The sequence below is a fragment of the Aphis gossypii genome, unplaced genomic scaffold (genome assembly GCF_020184175.1).
Source record: "Aphis gossypii isolate Hap1 unplaced genomic scaffold, ASM2018417v2 Contig00475, whole genome shotgun sequence".
In the NCBI taxonomy this organism is placed as follows: domain Eukaryota; kingdom Metazoa; phylum Arthropoda; class Insecta; order Hemiptera; family Aphididae; genus Aphis; species Aphis gossypii.
The window spans coordinates 52,175-70,053 of NW_026083124.1; the positions used below are offsets into that span (position 1 = coordinate 52,175).

General features: G+C 26.3%; 1 protein-coding gene across 1 annotated transcript; it reads right to left on the reverse strand.

The window, feature by feature from the left end:
* Positions 1 to 10,268: 10,268 nt before the first annotated feature.
* Positions 10,269 to 13,774, reverse strand: LOC126554352 (cyclin-dependent kinase 9-like). Its single transcript, XM_050209434.1, has 7 exons — positions 13,521 to 13,774; positions 12,506 to 12,590; positions 11,469 to 11,559; positions 11,225 to 11,382; positions 11,028 to 11,146; positions 10,694 to 10,964; positions 10,269 to 10,632 (listed from the first exon to the last, which is right to left on the reverse strand). Exons 1-7 carry the CDS (start codon positions 13,772 to 13,774, stop codon positions 10,324 to 10,326), a joined length of 1,287 nt encoding a protein of 428 aa, XP_050065391.1. The 3' UTR covers positions 10,269 to 10,323.
* Between the last annotated feature and the right edge of the window lie 4,105 nt (positions 13,775 to 17,879).

A 17,879-nucleotide genomic window follows, 5' to 3' on the forward strand; every position in this document is an offset into this window, starting at 1 on the left:
CTTGAAATATGGGCGATTCAAACCCATCTGACTCCATAGACCAAATTTAATTTTGCATAATATAATGGCATACTTGGAGGGTTAGGGTAGGTATATTTTTTCATAAATGCATTCAATGTATATATTTTTTACAATCTTAGTAAGTAATTAAATTATTTCATGTTTTTATTTTGGAAGTTTGAATTTTTAAATACTGGCGAAAAAAATTACTGTTAACACGGTATAGAATTTTTTTTAAAACAATGATATTTTTTTTATACTTAAATTTTTTGTTGATAAACTTAAAATTTATTAGTGACAGTATTTGGAAAACGGAATGTATATTGGACGTCATTGAAAGAGTGAAAAACAACCAAATTTACCATAAATGTCGGGCTTAAAAATGTATAGAGAATATAATATGTTTATTGGTTTATTGATATTGTTAAATATAAAATATAAATATTTTTTCAAAAAAGATCAGAATCGAAAAATGAAATATCGTTTCTACGAATCCATTTAATTATTTTAATTTTATAAAGATAAATTAATAATTATGCGTATTCCTAATTTATACGTGCCAACAATTATAATATATTTATTTTAATGACCCTATAAAATTATATTTCGTCAAATTAAAATAATATTCTTTACTCTATGTTGTAGACTCTAAGTCTAGAGTGTATCTATATGTACTTATTTACTATGCGATAAGTCGATAATGTGAGTCACAATGATTGTTGCGACTATTATATACATAAAATATAATATGATTTCAGTTTTATTTTAATGTAAATATTTAAAATAGAAGTCGATTAATGATACTACTGATAATGAATGAATAGAGTTTATCTAAGTACTAAAAGTAAATATTGTCTGATTAACCAAATGTTAACATCATATTATTTATCAAGCAATACAAATTAAATTCCTAGTAGTTGTGTAGTTTTATCAATATTTCAAAATTATAGCTTTTACACATTTCATATAGATGAGGTACAGTGTAATTTATGTTAGGTGATATATAATCGTAAACTCGGCAATACCTCGGATAAATGTAAAATTGTATCGTTTCAACGTTCTACTAAATCGATTTTGTTTAATAATTGATTTAACTAATTAATCAATAACCTTTAGAAACTTTAAATGTTCACCAAAATAAATGTTTATGTATAAGCATTTCTTACACGGCTACCCATAGTACCTATAGGGTATAATTTATAAAATATTTTTAAAACCGCTATGGTATACGTGCTCACGTACACATTTCTTGTGCTTTGCTGTTGGACCACAAGTCCACAACCATGTATATATGCACATTCGACATTCGTGAGGGGATCGAATGTTTTCGGGAAATTGTCAACGCATTGATTTCGAATCGATGTATAGATTTATTCCTGTTTCGTGCGTTCAAATCGGCACCGCGAACCAGTATTAGGTATGTAGGTATAGCACAGTTTGAGAACCGCTGCTGGTCTATTAAAGTCATCATAAAAACTATTTCATCGAGCTACTTACTCATCACATGACTTCATTATAGTTCAATTGGTACCGCGAAATCGTCGAATTAAAATCGTACGTTTATCGTATTTACACAGAATTGTAAATTGTTTATTTAAAAATATTATGTTTAAATTGTATTCTTATTTATTCTTAATAATAATATTTATTCTTATTTATTTATTATATTATTTTATAATATTATTAGTATTTCAGCATTTAATTTTACGATATCTGGTAATTATGTACATTTTATCCGGTCGCCTTATCTTGTCATTACGTACTATATATAGGAAAAAAGTCACATGCCATTATTACGATAATGATAGTTTAAAGTCACGAATTCCAGAAAGGCAGCGTCAACTCAGTAAACAGTCAAACATTAGTCAAGCGTTTTTCATTACTTCTTATAATCAGTGGCCAGTGCCGGTCCGATGGTTTTCGGGGCCCCATCCACATATATATTAATTTATTAATTATTTATAAATACATTACAGTCATTACTATAATTATACAATATATACATCTATATTTATTTTATTTTCTAGGGACTTACTTTAATTTTATAAACTTTAACCCTTTACGGTACGTTAGAAACCTAAATTTGTGTGTATAAGCTAATAAAACCCAATTCGCATTTTAATATTATATATTTATATACAAGGCCATTACTGGAAATTAATTTCGGGGGGGGGGGGGGGTTGAATCCCCAGACCCTCCGGGAACGGCCTTGTTCATATATACGTAAGACACAAAATGAGTAGGTTTAATGTACAATGTACAAACAATATTTTATTGAACATAAATAATAATCATGAGGCAATTACTAGGTAAAATACATTTGTTTAGAATAAAAAAAATTAACATAAAATAATATTATTTAAATGTTTTTTTCCGTGCTTTTTTTTTATTCAAACAAATCAATTGTTGTATTGTATTAGCTCAAGGAATCGGCAATACTATGTTCGATGCTCGAGCGTTACCTGTATAGCCTTTTGTAGGCAGTATTAAGATTATTACTTATTAGATAATAATAATAATAAATTATGAAAACAAAATATTATCATTACCTATGCTATCTTATACTGTGTTATGTTATTATAGGCTACAGCTGTATTTTGTACTATTATCGATCGTTGTCAAAGATATGTACAAATATATCACCAGTACGAGCGATAGGTATACAACTGTAGAGTTATGTATAATCGGTATAGTGTTGATTTTCGTCGATAACAACCCGTTTCCTAAGAAAACAACACGGGTCACAATTTTTTCTGTATTACTGTCTACGGGGAAAATATTATTATTATGTTTATATTTTATAGACAAAGTGATATTCGTAATAGTATAATTTTTGGTTTGTGGGGCTCGGTGCGGTCGCACCGCTTGCCCCCTTTGAGGCCGGCACTGCTTATGATGAATTTTGTGATATTTCTTACTATGTCAAAAAATATAATAGTTTGTTGTAAGGTTAAAAAAAAAATATAGGTTAATTGTAAAAAATAACAATTATTAATTATTTTATAGATTTTACAATGATGATTGTTTTTTGTGTATGTTTGCACTATATATGTTTTTAGAATTCCGAAACGACGACACACCCAAAATACACACACGTATCTAAATTGTGTAGGTATAGTGAATTTGACCTATTGAACGTTGATGTTTTTTCAAACAGAATACATATATGCATATCTATATCTATATTCTATGTACATTTAACATGTATAATAAATGATAATATGATCCTTATGAATCAAATTACGTAATATATTAATTCGTAACATTTAATAATAATATATTATGTAGAATTGTAGAAATAGAATAGTTATACATCACTAATAAAAATTACTGAATTAATACCTAAACAAAACAATAAATCACTATCCAAAATAGTATACAGCACTCAATAAATATTTCTTACACTATGTACGAAATCTATAAATTCCTGACATTATAACCAATACGTCATATACGGATTTACGTTGATTGGTTAGATAATAACAATAGAAATGGCCCGTAACTTTTATCGCACTTTAAAAAGGCTCCAAAAGCTACAAAAAAAACTTTGTCTGTTCTGTACTGACTGTCTTGTCTATCTTTTTATTTTCAGTTATTTCGTTAGTCCGTGGGTCCATATATTAAATCAAATATTTATATAAAGGTACGCCGCAAAATATTTTAATATTACCTCCCTCCACCCTTGTCAAAAAAAATATTTTAAAAAATCGCCTTTAGAATAAAAATATATTATAGCTATTTAAATATGTATATTTTTTTAATGTTGTGGGACGTGACAAAGGTAGCCATCACGATACGCGTCATTGGTTTAACCTCGGTACGGTGCAAACAATTCAATTTCTATCGTTACGATTGCTCACCCTATACAACTGCCGCCCCACTTCACGGGGAGTGGACGTCTACACGAACAGACCACACACGTGAACAATTATTCTTTTGTTAGACGAGGAGATAGTAGTACCAGTACGTATTATTAAACACACCCACACACTCCTGACACTCTACCCTATTTCGAGATGAAAAGACATTGACAACAATTTATAGTCATTTCAATAAATAAATAACGAAAGAAATAATTTTAATGCTATAGCAAACTTTACTTATATTTAAAATTACATACAATAAATATTTTAGGCTTTGTTATTTGAATTAATCTAACTAGGTATTATGTATTTAAATGTGAAATGAAAATCTTTGTACAATGTAAACTCTAAAACTATTTATCAGATTTTCATGATTTTATTTATTTTTTAACGATAGAGTAGAGTGGTTTCTATATTTTGCATTAGTAATTAAACTAATAGTTTAAAACTCCTCTGAGTTATCTACTATGTATTAAAATAAACATGTAAATTGTATACTTACTTATAAATATGTACAAATACATATTGTGCGGCCCGCGGGTTTCCACTTTTCTATCTACCCGCAACCCGACCTTTTTTATTTTGTATGTTTTGTATGATTCGCGATTAACAAAGCGAAAGGCCAAACATTAAAAATTACTAACATCGATAATACGCATTTCTAATTTTATGTTGCATGTTCTCGAGTAAGCTCGCAAAAAATGTATATAAATATGCAATATGCTCCTATTACCAAAAAACGGATAATATAGTTTACCAAGAAATACTATAGCTTACTGAATATTACAGTTTATTATGTCTTTTATATATTTTCATAAGACATTTAGAAATCTAACAATTAATTTATAATACGGAAAAACAACGTTAGGCGGTCAGTTAGTATTTTATATATTTATGTATTACATTTTTTTTTATACATATACGATATACATTTTGCAGTCATATTGCTACAATAAATTTTAGTTTACATGGAATTCCAGGAAAATATACCAATAATTATTAATTGTTATAGTTTATGTGTGGTGCGGATACCGCGGCATAGCAATAAAAATATGGACCGTCCACCATCTCCGATTTTCTAATAACTTATTAATTATTATTACATTACTTATAAATATGCGTTTATTTGACAAAAATAGGTTGAATATATAAACGAAATATATATACGAATTCCTCCATATTCGAACATGGTGCATTATAGTGAAATAAATTAAATAATGATAAAAATACCTGAAAATAATTGTCATTGATTAGGTTACGCCACTCACTGCGCCAGGTAAAAGAAACTTATATTATTGTGCATGTTATATCAATAATAACACAGTCATACAAAAAGATATTTATCGTTTTCGTCACTACATTTTGGGAAAATAACCAGAAAACGGTATTCTATTTTTTTTTTAAATATAATAAATTGTTTTTATAAAACATATAATTAGTATGTGAGTACCACAACAACTGTTCATTTTATTCATTTCTGAAGCCGATAACTTGTCGGGGCATAGGTCAGGTCATGGTCTGACTGGCTCGCCGTTCTTTAGTATTGTTCACGAGTCTAAATAACGTATAAAAATACGTATAATATAATATTAATTAAGCATACATTTTTCATATTATTTTTTCCAAGACAATTCAATTAACGCCCGGGAAGTCTCTATTTTACGCGCATTTGCTTATTAATATATACATACCTACGCGGCTACGCGTTTATTATTACAGGTGCAATTTTATTTTCAATGCATTTAGTATATTCCAATAGTTTCTAATTTCTATACACAACATTGATCAGTAATTATAGTTATTTATTTCGAATCCAATAAGCATTTATAACTTTATTTTGTTTCGTCTGTCCTGTATTTTTACCATATTACTGTTCATTAAACATTTTTTTAAGAATAGTAGATAGGTACAGGTACAGATATTATAAGTTTTTTAATTTTTACGGAAATTATTAACATATTAAATATTTTTTTTAAATATTATAATATAATTTGATACGTTAATAAATAATATCATGTAGTATGTTTTAAATACACGTGCATAAAGAACACGTGATAACTCAAATTAAAATAAAAAATGAATAATACGATAGCTCTACGGCAGAAACTATACCTCAACACGAGTGAGTATAACCCATTATAATCTCTTTATAAGAAAAAAACCTTTGAACTCTCACGCAGTCTCACCTTATAAGTGATTCATACTATCTGTTTCTGTATTAGTCATTATACCACTGTTCAAACTTCAAAGTTCATATTTATATTAAAATATTTCCTAATCATATGTATATAAATATAAAGAGATCATTAAATGTATATATAAATATTTATATATAAGTATAAGGTATAATATAATATTTAAATTCAGTGGCACAATAAATTTAACCCATGAATATAATTTTGATAGATATTATAAAATGCAATGCTACCGAAGTATAGGTAATACGAGTTGTATGGCGTAGTATTATCGTTTATCAATTGCATTTAAATAATATAATAATATGTGTTAATAACACTGTTCAGACAAATATTATATGTATCAACAGAACATAAATAATAAATATGTAAGAAATATATTATAATCGTTAGTATACGTCATGTATAATTTTACATACACATTATATTCATTCATATTTAGTGTTTGATTACACATGACCACGGGCAATACAATATTCAGTATAGTAGAAGATAAGAAATAGGAATAATATTTGCGCACGTACACTCTTATCATAAGAATATAACTTTCTAGTAATGTTTAATTTGAACTAATCATATTTACTATATTGTTATGATCAAGAAATGACTTTTTTCCTTTCCAATTTCCATAATAAAAATATATGAGTTATAATAATCGCTTTAATTATTTTATTTTAACTTAAGATTTGTTATATTGACCCACAATTAACATATCTCGATTTCATTGTCTTATACTATTTGTAATATATATATAATTATTTCGTATTCCCACAAATTACAATTTAACACAAGGGTATCATTATATGCCTATATTATTATACTTATTTAAACTATATATATAGGTACATACAACTTTTTAGTCCGGTACGGATCGCATTTTAATGCAGATAAACCGTAATCGGCGTAGTCGGTTTCAAAACGTATAGTGTAATAATAATATCTACATTCTCTCTGCAAATTAAAAATAAATACATCCAACTAAAACATTCATAAGCACTGTATAAAATTACTTTAAAACCGTTACTAAATCGAACTAAAATAAAACTTAAGTACAAGTGTATGATATGTACCTACACAAAGTTGTTGTATGTATTATAGTTAGGTATAGTTTTTATTAGTTTAATACAGATATTTAGTTATTAATTAGGCATTTTATTACGAATAGATGCAATTATGTTGTTGGAGGGCGTGGTTTTGAATTTTGATGATGATGCAGTACCTACATATTTTCGTGGTACAGATAAATTTAGTTAGAACATGAACATAAAACATTTATAAGATATGAATCTGATTTAAGGCTTAACATTTTTTAATTGCAATAAGATGAACTGTTTTTATTTTCTCTAGTCTTAGGTATCAAAATTATATAAAATAATATGAATTTTTTAAGTACAAAGTAATAGGCATCTTTTCTAAATTTTGACAGATTTCATCTAAATTTTAAATTCCGACACGTTTTAAGAATTTTTTTAATATATTAAGAAAACTCTTATATTATATTTTCAAGTTTTTTAATCAAGAAAAAAACTTTTTAATAATATTTTTAAAAAAAAACCGAAAAAGTCTTGCAACATACACAAATTATATCATTTAGATTCAATAATTAAATGATAATTGATTCGTAACTATGTTGATGACTTGTTATTAGTACACATGACAAATTTATTTTAAATTAGTCACTAAATAGGTACTTAGTATCTACTATCCAGTACCTACTAGCTACTACCTACATTATTAAAAAAAAAAACTAAGTGTCCTCTATGTTATAGTTAGTGTCGAAGTCGAACTATTGTGTATATCGTTATTGACTGTAGGTCACTGTAATGGGAGGGTTAATTAATAAATAGCATAGGAAATATTATGGGCAAATGTAAACCGGACCCGCGATTACCTTTTTTGTTGTAAACTCGGCTCCTAAAATTGTAGGTAATAAATTAGGTAGAATGTAAACTCGTCTCGGAAATTCAGTTAATAAAAATGTTCGTTGTAATCTCGGCCCGATATTATTTACCAATAAAATATAATAAGCACGGTATAATTTAATTTTAAAAAAATAACTCTTAGAAAGAACACTTACAAAATAAAAATAAAGAAATATCAGTGAGTGAATACGTTAAACACATGGCTTTTTAATTTAAAAAATTGATTTATACATCATTACACTACAATTTTTCACTTACATTTTTACATTTTTACATTTATATAACGAATTTCATACTATGAATAATATGAAAATGAAAATAATTTTTGGAGGATAATGAGAATCACCACCTCGTGGTTTCCTCTGAGTAATGCTAAATGGTTCTCAAAAATATTATATATTATATAATATAATATTATTTATATCTGAGTATATGTACATTTTTATCTGGGCCGAGTTTACATCTAAATTATTTTTACCTGAAAAAACACAGGCTGAGTTTACAATAGACCCTTTTAACATTTTTTTTCCTCGGCCGAGTTTACAATCACCCAGAAATATAGTTATTATTTTAAATTGTCTTTCATCCTACATAACCAATGATAATATTTTATTATACATTTATTTATATTGATAATATGGTAATTTCTATAAGTAATATGATGTTTGCTCAAAACAAATAACATGTACCTATTGTGCCTATTAAAAGTTAGTAATTAATAATTGTAATATAGATATAATAAAATTAAATAGGTATAGTATAACTAGATGTTACTCGTATAACTGCTGTATAAGTCAATACAATTGATTTATACATTAACCGCAAACACCGATAAGAATAGATTTTTAGTATAAATAGCAAAAATCAATCTAACTTTTTTTTACAAATGTCATCGTGTGAAGTAAATAATAATATACGTTGTAGATTTTTCATATTTTTTTCTATTGGAGCTTTTTAAGAATTTACCTGTTTGTTAGACCTTTTTTGACTGGAGCCGTTTGGAAATAAGAAAATAATAGTAGGGAGACGTTTGAGATTCTACGCAAAAAAATATCAACAATTTATTTTAAAATGGTATAAAATTCACGTGTAAACTATTCACCTTATTATGTGTAATCATTTTAAAGGTTAAAACGGTCAGATGGCAGTTTCACTAAAACGGTGACATCCTTTACAATGACTAAAGTCCAGGGGTCGGCCACTGGCGAACAGCAAAACTCCGGAACCCATTGTGCTTGATTATGTTATTTACTCTAGTAGTATATACTTTATAGTATCTATACAATATTATCATGTTATTATATAATTATTGACAGAAAATGTATGTTTCATTTCACTTTTTAAACTCAGATTATAGTTGTAATTATTTATAATTATTTATAATTCATTGAAAATATTTTATCGATCTGGTAATACTCGGTTTTATTACGATTTCATAAATGTAATATTAACACTTAACAGATTCTCATCTTAAGAACACATTGTGCATAACTTATGCTTATGCAGCATAAGCTATTCTCCACGAGTTCCCGATTTCAATACACTGGTTAAGGAAAATAAATGTAATTTTCGCATTAAAGTACTTAGTAAATTATTGTTATTTTTTTACAAAATTATATTTATTTTTACTTGCCCACCCTTGGATTAGACCTTACTACAACAAAGCAATCTTATAACTATATTATAAATCGATAATTATTTAACATAGTATAATGAAAAATGCCACAATACATTTTACATTTATGATAAAAATATTATCAATATCATTTGTAATTTTTAGTATAATTTTATATTAGTAGATTAGATTTTTTTTAATGAGAAACACTCTCCACAGTACGATTAAAATTAAAATAATATGGATTTCTACAAATTGTATGAAATTACATTTAAAAAGTATTACATATTTTGTTTCACATTTGTCTAGAAAAGTGTTATTCATAATACATAATATGGTACTTAAAGTTACTATACCTGATAGGTAATATAGTATTACGATATTTTAAATTCAAACATAATAATATGTAGGTACATATTAAAAATAAATAAATTAACTTAGTTCTGATTCCATTAAACAAAAAATAGGCAAATAATAAATATATATAGTAACATTATTGCATGTAGGTACTTATATTACCTAATATTAATTTAAAATACAATAATAATAATAATAATAATAATAAAAATATACAATACATAAAATTTAACGTAATATCAATTAAAATTGCATATATATATTAAAAATTTAATTCATTTAATTAATCTAAAAAATATTTTTTTTAATATCGTATCGAAAAGTACCTATATAAAATCACTGTAGGATTATGCAGCTATACACCATATTCTTTAGTAAATGTGTTCGTGAAATCCAGAAGTTGAAGCACCATTATTAATAACTCCTTTTGGTTTTGCACATTTTACAATTTGTTCGTTCTTTTGAAATTTTCGTTTTTGCACTACATTGTATTCATGGCAATTATTTTTTATTTGTGACATGACTTTAGATAAATCACTGGGCATGGGATCTTTCCAAAAAAAATCATGATTTAAAGCTGTGTTGGCGTCGTATCTCTTTTCTGGATCGAGCATTAATAAATGGTCAATCAAATCACATCCCAAACTGCTAGAAGTATGGTGTATAAAATGTGTATGTATCTGTAAATAAACGTTTAGTTAATGTCTAAGACACAAAGTTTGAAAAATTTAATATACTTACTTTTCTTTTATTTTGTTTTGGAAGCACAATTTTTTTGTATACATCGAGATTAACAACATTAGGCCATACTTCTGGCGTTATTGACCCACATAATGATGATATCAACATTAATTGACTTATTTCTGAAGAACCCTGCATAACGGGAAATCCAGTAAAAAATTCAGCCATAATGCAGCCTGCTCCCCACATATCTATCGCTGGACCATAATTACGTTCACCAAGCAGTAACTCAGGAGGACGATACCATAGTGTTACAACTCCATTAGTATATCTGCATAACATTAATAATAATAGATTAAACAAATAGTAAGTATTTAAAAGATTTTGTAATTACTTGTTTGGTTTATCTATCGTTGGTATACTAAATGCACGAGATAGACCAAAATCTGCTAATTTCAGAATTCCTGTTTTAGTAACTAATATATTTGAAGATTTTATATCTCGATGTAAAATCTATTTAGGTACATATCATTCGTTTAGTATTAATTATTACATTTATACAATTCTAAAATTAAAAATAAATATATTTACCTTATTTAGATGTATATAGAAGAGACCATTGAGCAATTGTTTCATGAATTGTTTTATATCAGCTAGCTCAAATTTAATTTCTTTATTAGCTATTAAACCAGCTAGATCATGTTCACAAAATTCAAAGACCAAAAAAAATGTTGACCTATGTTTATTTTCTTTACAGGCAATAAAACATTTATATTACATTTATTTTTCAGATGCATGTAAAAATATATTATAGGTATTCTCAAATAAAATTTACCTTTATTATGACAAATTTCTATTAATTTTATCACATTATTATGATTTAATTGTTTTAATATGCGAACTTCTCTTAAAGATGTCACCGGAAACTAAAATTTGAAAATATATCAATACTCATAATTAGTAGTACTACCGAATATTATACTAATATTACGAAATATCACTAAACAATGAGTGTTTACTACAAGTTACTTATTTAATAAACATGATGGATAATAATATACTTTTTTAATAAATGGTTGAAAATATATAATTACGAAGTATAAATATAAACTGAAAATTAATTTATTTTGATTAATTAATTCTTCAGGCATCTAATATAATATATATAAATATATATGTATAAAAAATATGACTTTTGTTTTAATTACCTACCTTTATTATATTTTAGAATAATTCAATGTAATTTGGTATATCGATCGTATTAAAATGGAAGTTAATTAAATAAATACAAATTGCTTATTAAGTTATAAATTATAATGGATTGTCATAAAATATTGTAAAATGTATATAGTTTCATTAGAGCAAAACAAATATATTTAAATATTTGTATAAAAGTCATTCATTTAATAATCTATTATTAACCAAATATCACTTATTCTATTACCACTTATTCTAATTATTTATAGATATTCAAAATTGGTATGCAATAACTATGTCTATACTCTATATCATGGATGTCAGAATTTTGTTATGACATTTTTTCTGATTTTTCCATACGTTTTGTAAAGATAAATATGCATTTTTTTTTACAGGCCTAAGTTTCTATTATTACTAAATATTTATTTTCTTAAACATATTTTTTTTAATTTTCATAGAAAAATGAATTATAAATTTAAATATAGGTTTGTATTAACCTATTTGATTTATTTGTGTAAATAATAATACATTAATATATTTTAACTAGTTAGATTGATGGTACTAAGAAGCGTTTTAATTGTATCTGTAGTGCAAAAGGTAACATTTGAGCACCAGAGAACGACTACAACTACTCTAAAATTATATTTTATGAAATACAAACAGACATTAACTTACTCCTTCTTCTTCACGTAGCATAATCATTTTTTTTACAGCCACCATAACATTAGGATCATTTTTATCTTGTGCTTTGAACACTTCACTGAAAATAATATATACCTAATATATAAGACGGTAAATTTAATTTATTCATAATAAATGAATTGCATAAATAACAACAATTAGTATCGATAATATGAACTGATATTGATTTTGATCAATATAATATGCTTATTCATTATTTTGTTTGTAAAACTGTTGTCCATTATTCTATATGAATGATATGAAGTTATTACGGCATTTTGATTAGCTATCTTTAGTTTATAATAATTAGTCAAATGTACTAGTTGGTACGAAGATGAGACAAAAACAGCTCTTGTTCAAATAAATAATCAGAGGAAAAATATTATAAATATGTAATTATATTATCAAAAATAAATGTTGTATGTTAAAATTAAAAATGTATAGATGTATTGAAATTTGAAATTTAAAAAAAAAAATTAATAGCATTTTCTATCAATGATATATATTTTAAACTTTTTTTTACTGTGTTAGAGTCATATAAAATTATAGTTAATAACTCTTAAAATAAATATTATTAAATTTTTGTTTACGAGAAAAAAAAATTAAAAATTTAACACATTAATCTCATAATTAATACATTTAAAAAAATAATTTTTATTTATTAGAAATATAACAAAATTACAGTAAGCAAGCAAATTAAAATTTTTGTTTTTTCTTTCTATAAATTGTTGATAAAAAATTTTATACAGGTCTAAAAGCTTCAAAATTATAAACTTGACTAGTCATAAAATGTTCTTATAGCAAATTAAAAATATCCAATAGGTATATATATGTAAAAATAAATAATTTTTTTTTTTTAATTTCAAATTTGATATTTTTTTTATACAGTACGTATAAACTAATCACGGATTTTGGCAATTATTACTAATCCATAATAGAAGAATCTTAAAAATATTAATTATTGGATTAAAAAAAAAAACAAATAAACAAATTAAATTGTATAATTTACCCGTAGCTTCCTTTGCCAATCTTCACCAATGGTTGGTATTGATTCACGTCTCTACAGAATTCAAATCCGTTACTTCTTTCAAATTGTTCTAAATATTTTTCTTTTTCCAATTTTAAACGGCTAGCATTCAGTTCCGGTGACGGCGATGGCAGCATCTTTGGCGAATATTCGTTAGTCGCGGTTGACGTCATGAATTTTATAAACTCATTTGAAAATTCTTGAGAAGTTGGTAAAGATTCTTTTTTGTTTTCCATGGTTAATTAACAATCTATTTATCATACGCAAATACACACGCAAGACATTGATTCAATTATTGTAAAACTACAATGTAATTTTTATATTGATGAGATTACATGGAAACTAGAGAAAATCGTTGTTGTAGATCGTAATAACTTCACATGAACAGCGCCAGACAACCAGTGTGAATGATGGGCGATGGCGCTTCTCTAGCGCCAGTTAGTATTAACTATAGTGTATCTCGAACATGTTTGAGTGACTACAGCGCGCTGCGGTGGAGATTATTTTTCGTCGGTTGTCGGTTTAACATTGCACACGCATTTCCTATTGTATCTTTTAGTGATTCAGTTTTTACACTTAAAAATATCGATGTTCACTACTTCATGGAGAAATGACTAAAATTAATGATATTTTTTTACATGTAAATTTAATGAATTTTTATAAGTAGGAGTTTTATATTACAGTGAAACCTCTCTTAATGGACACCTCCAAATAGCGGAGTGTTTATGGGAACGGGGACGTTTTCACTATTTTCATATGGGAAACCCCTAAATACCAAATCTAACGAATTTTTTTATGACAATTTAATTTTGATTTTGACAATTTTTATTGTAAATGTAGAATAATCGTGTGAAAATAAACCTTGCGAAGGCTGGACACACGACAAAGCGCGGGGGCGGTTCGCCAGACATAAGATAGCCGCATGGATATCGTCGGCGATCGCCTTTTATCATCGTTATGTAGATAAATATTAGGTCATGTGTGAGTCACGAACAATAAAATTACAGTTTATCTTATCCGTCTATTATCGCCTCGATGAAAACATTTTTCTAGTTTATGTTCTGTGCGAAGTTATTCTACTCGTATTTAGTTTTGTTTGATTCTATAGTATTTTAATGTGTTCGACCGTATTCGTAAACGTATTGCAATGGCTAGTAAGTGAAAGAGATTAAGTTTGAAAGAAAAAATTGAGATTCTTGAATTTCGAGCATGTAGGCAATCGCGCGTTAGCAGATAAATTTAGTGTTAGTAAAACACAAATCTCGTATATCATAGCCAGCGGCGTATTTAGAATTTTGTCAAAGGGGGGGGGGATATGCGTTGGAAAACATAATTTCCTCGACGGTGGATCGATTAGGTTATGATTCATAGCTATTTTACTATTTTATACAAAGATATTTTATTTTACAATTTTACTAATTTTTACATAGGTACGTAATACCTACATAATATCATTATTATAAATTTTAATATTGTACAAATAATAAATGTTGTAGATATATGTAATTATTATTTTATCCAAGTTATTTTCAAAAATGTACCCTCCATCCCATCCCCTCTGAATAGTAGACACCTCTAAATAACGGACAAAATTACGGCGACAGAGAGTACCCGGTATTTAGAGGTTTCATTGTAGATAATATTTCAGGACATCCAATGTGTCATTGAAACTAATGAGATCGATTTTAGGTCAGTATTAGAACAATGAGTTGAGAGTAAGTAAATATTTAAGTTAGAACAAATGGGTAAGTAGTCGTAGTGTGGTTATTCTATTTTTAATAGATATTATACGGCGTAGGAGAGAAATTAATTTTGAACGGATTCTAATTTAGTCAAGTCGTTTGCCAGGTTTGAATGCAAAATGATTGCGCCACATTCCAGTGTGTAACGTACTGAAGCAAAATAAATGATACAAAGACAGATTACAGATTACAAATTTAATCATTAGTGTATTGCGTTTTGTATAAAACGACGATTTAATAGCTTTACTAACCATAATATTAATATAATGAGCCATCATGTTTTATAGGTTGCGGTTAGATCAAGATTAGGCGCCATAATGTGGAAACGTTATCGTGCACGATGGAGCCTTAAAAAAATATTTTGTGTTAGAAATGAGTTCATCAGCTTGCAGGAATTTATGTCTTATTTCTTAGGCAACCATAATGTAATTCAATGTGCCACACATATAATATGATAAAATAAAATAAAATGATTTAATCGATTTATTTGATTCAATCATATAGGGTGTAGCAAAATAACAACATATTATCTTACCGTGACAAATGTCAAAAGAAGGTCATAAATATATTAGTGCCCAATCGAAAAGTTGAGCAATTTATTATGGTATCTATATGGGTTGCTATTCCGAACGCTTGCTCCAAATTTATTCAAATTCAGATTAGAAATGAAACTTGGTTTTATATTTTTTCAATTTGATTTTTCTGAGTTTTAAATTGTTCTTGTGTGATATATGATAAATATTGGTTTATCTAAAGCTGTGTAATCACGTTAATTGAAATTTCAAATTTTCAATACAAAATTGTATAATTGGTTTTAAAAATACCTTTATTATGCTCGTTTATGTGCATCTGTAAATTAGGTACTCCTAATAATTGGTGTTTTTACTTAAGACATTTTAAAATTACGAATTAAAATATCAAAAAGCATTAGACATAAAAACTGATAGGTACAAACTTACACGTTTATTATATATTTAAATTTTTATATTATTATAATTTTATGCAAGACCGAAGACACAGTAAATAATTTGGCACGTTGAAAAACATTGAAGTACTGATATTTGAGTGGCAATTTTAAAACTCAAATAATATTTTGTAATACTTAATTTAATTTTTATTGAAGTACCTATTATTTAAGTATTATATAAATGAAAATTTTCATTAAGCTGTTTATACGCTTCTTCTGTGGTGTGAGAGAGTTAGGTTGAGCGTATAATTTTATCTGGTTCCTTTTGAATTTAAATTTATATTAGTTTTACTTTTTATGTAGTGATCCTTTTTACTTGATTCAATTCTAAAGTCTTTGAAGTGAATGCAAGGTGGTTGTGATATGTACGAGAATTTACGTACGAATTAAATTTTAGACATATTTAGAGACACTAATACACTTATTTAAAATTTGTTATTTGTGCTCCAAAAACGTATTTTACTATCAATTTGATTTACAAATTTATACAATTTAGAACAATTTAGTAATTTTTGGCAAACCAAATTCATTCTAGCTACCTCAAAAGCCAAAAGGGTGTCATAACATAGTACTTAGTAGCCTGTTCTAGTTAACTTGTTATGCATTTTTTTTAACAATATAAATCACGTTATATATTTTACTAAATTACAGTATTTTGTATATTTTTTTGAAAATAACTTAAATGAAATAAAAAACTAATTAAACTAAGGGTAGAAAAATAGTTAAGCACCTTCATATCAAACTTATTGAATCATATAGATAAATTAAATTAAACTAACAAATACTGAAACTTTGAAACAAAATTATGATAATAAATTAATAATAATGATTTTCACAAAATTATAATCGATTTCAACAGGTTCTCTGAAATCTTGAAATAATTTATTTGTAATTTAAATTATAAGTACTTTTAGCAATCAGAATATAATTAATATTAATTAGAATACTATTTAAATATTTAATTTTGTTATTTATAAAGTTTTATCTACATTTTGTTTGAAGCGGGGTAAGATGGTGCGAAATTATATGTTTTCCTCTCCACCCCTCTGTTTTACAAGCTTTGATTATAGCCTCTATTTCTATACCACTGGTCTACTATTTAAGATTTTGTTTTAGAATACAATTTATGGTGATAGAAATTTTGACATTAATTTTAATTAACATTTTTAGTACAATCAACAATGGTAGGTTGGTACACAAACTTGAATTAGCTTTATTAGTTCGATTACACTTTTTCAACTTCATAAGACACTGTTATTATTCAGTTGTATAATATAAAACATAGTGTTCTTGCTTCTTATAGAAATTGGAAACCTCCTTAAGCACAGAAATGAATAATTATTTAATAGAAATAATCTGATGTTAGAAGCTAATAAAAAAAAATATATATTTGTATTAATATATAGGTATTTATAAATTAATAATAATATAATTGATTTATTACTTAAAAATGTATTTAAATCAATAATATTGTACCTATAACTACTTAGAAATGAACATATAAAATCTTTATCAAATAAAAAAAGCATGGTCAAATGGGTACCGCTGTACAATAAATGCTGCGTGGATTACTATTGTATAAGATTGTTAAATTTTAATTCAATGATGGATATCATTGTACACGAAAAACGA

Coding starts and splice junctions, on each gene's coding strand:
- LOC126554352 (XM_050209434.1), bottom strand. CDS start 13,774: ATGGAAAACAAAAAAGAATCTTTACCAACTTCTCAAGAATTTTCAAAT. Junction 12,591..13,520: donor ATTGGCAAAGGAAGCTACGG/GTAAATTATACA, acceptor TATTATTTTCAG/TGAAGTGTTCAAAGCACAAG. Junction 10,633..10,693: donor CAAAACAAAATAAAAGAAAA/GTAAGTATATTA, acceptor GTTTATTTACAG/ATACATACACATTTTATACA.